At 32.7% G+C, this 6,951-nt stretch overlaps 1 protein-coding gene across 1 annotated transcript; it reads right to left on the reverse strand.

Moving 5' to 3' along the window:
- Positions 1-2,166: 2,166 nt before the first annotated feature.
- On the reverse strand, positions 2,167-6,544 carry LOC107877415 (indole-3-acetate O-methyltransferase 1). The gene is made up of 4 exons (XM_016724065.2): positions 6,316-6,544; positions 4,093-4,512; positions 3,480-3,755; positions 2,167-2,747 (listed from the first exon to the last, which is right to left on the reverse strand). Exons 1-4 carry the CDS (start codon positions 6,508-6,510, stop codon positions 2,394-2,396), a joined length of 1,245 nt encoding a protein of 414 aa, XP_016579551.2. The 5' UTR covers positions 6,511-6,544; the 3' UTR covers positions 2,167-2,393.
- Between the last annotated feature and the right edge of the window lie 407 nt (positions 6,545-6,951).

A 6,951-nucleotide genomic window follows, 5' to 3' on the forward strand; every position in this document is an offset into this window, starting at 1 on the left:
ATTTCCACCGAAAGGTTCGAATGAACCTCGGGCTCCAAGTTAGCTCCGCCCCTGATGTCACCCAACAGTACAATATTCATCATTAAACATTATTTATATTTGATTAATCTTTGTTCTTCTAGGAAAATTGATACAGACTCTATAAATACAAACTCCTTTAATTTTTTTAGTTTGGTAGCATCCAAAACGTAGTCATAAAGGCTTTGAGAATTTTGTTTAGGGGGAGAATTTGTGAGACACAAGTGTTACGGTATCAATTGTGAGAGCCTTTTTTTATTCTGAGTGAATTGTTTGAGGTTGTCTTTCTCGATATTTTATACTTTATTTTTATATAGTGGATTGCTATCTCCTTTTGTAGACGTAGGCAGTAATCAGAGGCGAAGTCAGTATTTTCACGAAGGGGTTTCAAAATTTGAAGAAAATTTAATCGAAGGGGGTTCGACATATATTATATATAATAAAATATAATTTTTGCGATGTATAAATAGTATAATTTTTCGTCAAAAGAGGTTCAGCGAACCACCGTCACAAAGAATGGCTCCGCCTTGGATCAGTTGACCAAACCATGTTAAATTGGTGTGTCTCTTTTTGTATATTTCTCATTTGTCTTCTTATTCACTATCTTTCGAATTTTGCTTTGTTAGCTTCCGCATGACATCTGGTTATTTCGATCCTAACACGTTGTTGATGTATTTTTACATCTCACAACTTATACAATTAACTTAAACCTTTTCATCTTCAACGCCAAAGCACTTTATCAATGGGCTATTGAAATGCAATTATCTCTTAGAATGAAAAGCTTTGTTATACTTAATTCCTTTATTTTGATTAATATTTATGTTAATTTCATCTTTTATTTGAGTAATTTTTTCTTCAATAAATTGCCTAAGGCATCCATACGTTGATTAATTAACTTCTCAAAAATTTCATAACGAGGTTTTATTTTTTCAATGAAAATACTATACAATAAATAGGAATTAGCGACAGCTAAATTATATTGCTAAACAACAAAATCCATTGCTAATCCAATTTAGTAAAAAATCATCACAAGATTTTATTAGCAATGAAGTTAGAATTTTGTAACTTTAACTCATGTTGAAATCATCATTTATTTATCATGCCTTACTGTAAATTAAATCATTCTCAAAGTAACAAACATTGTAGTGGGAGTTTTTTTCTTTTTTGGTTTCCACTCGATTTCCAGTGTCTGCATAGGAGTCTCAAATTAATCCGAATCGCGCGTTGCAGGGTACCGCTCTCAACAGGATTTTCTTCATATCCAAAGCTCAAACTCGAAATTAAACCTCTGATTAAGGATAAAGCAATCCCGCCCCATCACCACAATCCATATTGGTGTTGTAGTGGGAGTTGGGGAAGGTATTCATGTTTTTGATTTTGGATTTGTTAGGCAAAATGAAAGTATGGCCATGTTTTGTACTCTTATAAACCCTACAACTAATTAAAGCTAAGTGACCACTCTTGTTCATACCCAAATAGGAAATTATTTTGGTTCATAGACTATAAGTACTATATTGGTGTCTATCCTCTTATTGCACATGATGTTCACAAACTCCTATTTATCTCTCTCGATCTCAATTTATATGACACGGGTTAGATTTTGAGAGTCAAATCTTAATTTTGATTGTAAGTTAAGGAGATGGAATCAGAGGCGAAGTCAGAATTTCAGCTCAGGAGGTTCAATATTTGAAGAAAACCTAGTCGGGGGTTCAATACCTACTATAAATACATATAAAATAATTTTAATTATGTATAAATGATATATTTTTTCATCGAAAGAATGAACCCCTGCCAAAGGGTTGGCTTTGCGCATGGAATCTTTAAGTTTTCTGATATAAAATCTACATATTTAAAACCTACATAAAAAGAATATTATAAATCATAATAAAGGACAATCCAAAATATTTCAAAGATGTATAAAGAAAAGTAAGATAAAAAAAAAAGACTAGTTTAAATCTCGATATCTGAAAAATGTCATTTTTATCTAGAAACGTTTCCTCTTTTAATAGAAATTTTTGTTTCGAATTTTGAAAATAGAAAAATACTAAGGATTGTATTCGGACCTTTTCAATTATTCAAAGGCATATTTTGAAATTATTGAAAAAGGTATAAACCAATTTGATAATTTTGGTAGATGAGGAGCAAATATTTAACAAAATTAACAATGCAAGATTTTCATAGATCGAAAAATTAAATAAATTACAAATATCTAAGATTTGTTTAGATCACAAATTTAAACGTCTAATTTTTCGACCATATATTATCAATCAAACCAAACTACAAGTCAGTCTTAATTTCTCTAATAGAGACATAAACTTTCACTAGCCCCTTTGTCTCTCTTTTGAAAATTCTAATCAAACATTTTAATTTCATTTCTACAGAAGAGAAAGTGAAGCAACAATATGAAAAAATTGGAGATTCTGGAGAAGCTCTTTTGCATGACGCGTGGCACGATCCTCCACTCTGGTGAACAACTCATCGCTGAGCTGTTCACCAATGTGGGCATCCACGAGCACCCCGCTAACACTCCTGCAGCTATTAGCGAGTGCTCGTCCTATTTCAGCCGCGTCGTCCGGGTGGCTAACCACTAGGGGACTTCCTCCCCTAAAAACTTGAAGATTGTTAATTTTGAATGAGCCATTGGCTTCTACAACTTCTTTGAAATCTTGAATGCTTGGTGCATACACTGGGATGTTGAAATTGTCCCTTTTATCATTAGTAATTAGGCCCTGACATTCATACAACAAACAAATATTATTAGAGGTGACAAATGAACAGGTTAATTAGCGCGAGTCAAATCAATAAACGGATCATATAGTTCTATTCATTCAAATTTCGTTTGGGTCAAAATGAGTTGGATCAGGATGGATCAACATGCATGTCTAAATTACCTTGCATAGTAAATTTGTCAAGGTAATTTAGAGATGTTGAGCTAATTCAAGCTGAAAAGGTTCGTTATAAAAATAATAAATTACTAGATCTCCATCAAAAAGTTATTTTCTTCTCAAGCCTTAAAAAAAAAGTTTAGACTTCTGACTAAAAACGAAAAAATAACAACACACCCCATAACATGTGGATTAATGGCGGCTAGTGGTGTAATCACATGTAGTTTAGAGTGTGTACTAAAACTCTCGATATGCGTAGGGTTCGAGGAAGGGCCCATCACAAGGGTGTATTATACGCAGCCTTACCTTACATTTCTGCCAGAGACTGTTTTCAAGGCTTGAACTCATGACCTCCTGGTTCACACATTACAACAACTTTACCAGTTTTTTCAAAACTCTCCTTTGAACTTATACAAAGTATATAGATCAAAAATTATATTTCACGCATATAGTAAATCTTAAATACACTCCTAACGAAATTTCTGAATTCGCAACTGATGACGAGGACCAAAAGTTACATGTGGCATGGTGTTAGAATGGGAATCATGAGTAAAAATGATGTTTAATTTGAATTACCTCTTGGACAAGATCATCCCAAGCATCTTGAAAGTGGGTCCCAAAGAGCAGCCCTGCCCCACCTTGATCAGTAGGGTCCACAGAAGTCCTACCCAAACAAGCTAAGAACATAGAACCACCTCTCTTCATTTCTTTAGACCTTGATCCCAAGAAATAAGCCAAATCAGTTTGAAATTGTTTTCTGTATGCATTAGCTGTGCTCTCATTTGCTCCATGTATGTATATTTTCCCTTTGTTGTATGCTGTTGATCTCTTGTCCAGCACTATTTCTGGCACCTGTCTCCCACAAAATCACATAATATATGATTAATATTAGGATTATTTGCACACGAATTGTTATTAAACAATTAGGATTGAGTTAATATACACATGGATGAAGTTTGATATGGAACATAAATATTTATTAAAATTGTAGTAACAAATATATACTCATCGGAAACAGCATCTTTACTTCTTCGAAAATAGCGATATGAACTGCGTACATTTTTCCCTCCCAGACCTCACTTTGTGAGAATAAACTGGATCTGTTGTTGTTGTAACAAATATACTACTAAATATGAACTTGTAATTTTGATAATATAATAGGTTCGGCGTATACAACTTAAACTCATACCTGAGAGAGCCAATGCAGCGAAAACGCCGAGTAGAAAACATCAACGGATCTCGCCGGAAAAAGCCTCCGGTAAAACGAACCAGGAACGCCTGCGGCGAAATAATTCCGGTGACTATTAGAAGCCAGACATTCCTCCATACTTCCACAGCCATTATTCGCCAACGGCGGCAGCAATTGAAACAGTGTGTTGAAATCGTTCGACGGTAGATCGGAGAAAAACGCAGAAAATTCCGGCGGCTCTTGACCTTCAGCTTCGTAACGTTTGCTCATGTGTTCGACGATTACGTCGATGATGAAAATCGTGTTGCTGCCACATGAACAACCTAAATCGGCGATGACGAAAGGGATTTCAGGTGAGTTTAGTTGAACTTTATCGAGAGTATCTCTCAGTAAATGCAGCATTGATCTTGCATGTTGTGCCTGAAGTGAAAAATGACAATAACATAAGATTTAGTTTACGTAAAGGAAAATAAGCAGGAGTGGAACTACGTGGAGATATGAATTCAGAATTTAAAATTTGTGGATAAATATTATAACTAAAAGAATTTGAACTCACAACTAAGGCCTCGTTTGGCCATAAAAATCATAGGAGTTGAAGTTGTGAATTTGCTTTTTTTGCTACACTTAGACAGACGAATGGAATGGATCGGACAGAAGAGGAATGGAAAGCCAGGATCACTTGGTAAGCAAGCAGCACTAACTAGCTTGCAGTTTTTTCTCTCCTTTCTTTTTGATCAGAGATTTGAGATTCCGTAAGTAACTCAATGAGTGCTTTCTAAGAAGGGCTTGGAAAAAATGAAATAGGAACAACCGTGCTGATCGTAATTGATTAACTTTCATGCTAGTTCTTGCTCAGCATGAAAGTTCTATTAAGATTGGAGTTGGAGTTGTGCTTGTTAATGAATATAAATTAAAGTTATTTTTGAAATTTCATGAGAAAATTATGGGTGAAAAAAGTGAAAATTTTGAAATACAATTTCGGAATTATATTTGAAATTCTCATGGACAAACAAACACAACAGTTTTCACATTTTTCAGTAAAGTGAAATAATTTTTCGAAAAATAAAATAAAAAATTAATCATGGCCAAACAGCTACTAAACTTTTACAAACCCATCTATTCCACTAGACCATCAACACACTTTATTTATGGGTTTCAAATTTATAATTCTTATATATTTACTAGATTTCTCTGTATAAATATTAGTTCTGCACGAAAATTACTGGGTTTCGAGAACCTCCACCCGACACCCTGAATTCACCCCTGAAACTAGAATTCTAGCTATCTGTTCAAGAGAATTGTTGAAGTTTACTTTAATTACTGCACTAATTTTTTTTTAGTATAACAAGCTTCTAGTTTTAAGATAAACTTGAATTTAAAATTTCTATTAAATAGAGATTAGTTTGTTGAGATAATTTAGATTTTTGAATTATAGATCATGCAAATTTTTAATGGTATATTTGGCTATTTAAAGCCCTCTATAGAAGTTATTTCAATCCATTGACTGTCATTTAAACTTCTTTTTTACTGTTCCATCTTTCAAAAAAAAAAAATACAACAACAAAAATTCAGTAGCTTTTAAGTCAAAAATTTGTATTTGTGTAAAAATTTACTTAGTATATACAAATAATTTTAAACTTATTAGACTTATTTTTTTTAGAATCCACAACTCAAACAATGCCACGTGTCTATGTCAATTTTAAACCACTTTTGAATCTTGACCAGTTGTAGTGAAAATCTCAAAAACATAATCATTAATAATTATTTATTAATGACATTTGAAACCCTATTAGTATAGTAGTATTTGTTATGGTAAGTGACGGGGGGCGGAGCCACCTTTATTTAGGGTTCATCCGAACTCCCTTCGATAAAAAATTATACTGTTTAGATATGATTAAAATAATTTTATATATATATATAGTAGAGATTGAACCTCCTTCCGCTCGTTCATATATTCACTTTTTTAATTTTTGAACCTCTTAGTAGTAATCCTGCCTCCACCACTTATAGTGATATTTGTGAAAGTCTTCTCAACATAATATGTATGAGTTCGATTCTCATTATTCCTTTTTTTTTTCATTAGAAATGAAAATTCCTAAAAAAAAAATGAAAAGAAGATCTCGTGTTTTTTTCTTTTTCTAAATTTAGTTATACAAAATTAGGAAAAAATAAAAATACTTGAAAGTGGTAATTAAAGGCCAAAATAAATAAAATAAATTTTACCTGAGCTTGAGAATTATTGACATAGCTAGCTTCTCCTTTGCCACCCTTCATACTAAGCATTCTTTCAAGTTTCAAATTTGAAACAACAACATTGTTATCTTTGTTGTCTCCTAAAGGAGCCATATTTGTCTCTAATGTATGTTTTGTTTGTGAACAAAGAGAATTTATGGAATGTGTTGTGAATAAAAATGACATGAGATTGAGTGGGTATATATAGAGGTTGATGAGTTGTTGGGTTTGTGTTGTAATATTTTAGATACACAATAATGAAAGATTATGCCTTTTTATGCAATATTTTGAAACATAAAGGTTAAAGTATATAGATAAAATAATAAAATTAAAGGTGGTGAATTGAATTTGGATTGGAGTGGGTGGAGTGGGTGGGTGGGTGGGGTGAGGAGGTGGGTGAGTTGTTTTTCATTGACGCGAGCGTATATCGGAAATTAATCAGTCAATCTACCTTTAAGGTAGGGAAGTACGTACACTTTATCATTTCAAGATCCTATTTTATAGAATTATATCGAATTTGTTGTTGTGTTAAATCTTAAATTAATTGTTATGTGAACTTTTTGTGCCTGTGATTGTTAATCTTCACAAATTTAACGAATTATTACAAACTATAACAATATAATCATT

The sequence above is a fragment of the Capsicum annuum genome, chromosome 7 (assembly GCF_002878395.1).
Source record: "Capsicum annuum cultivar UCD-10X-F1 chromosome 7, UCD10Xv1.1, whole genome shotgun sequence".
NCBI lineage: Eukaryota > Viridiplantae > Streptophyta > Magnoliopsida > Solanales > Solanaceae > Capsicum > Capsicum annuum.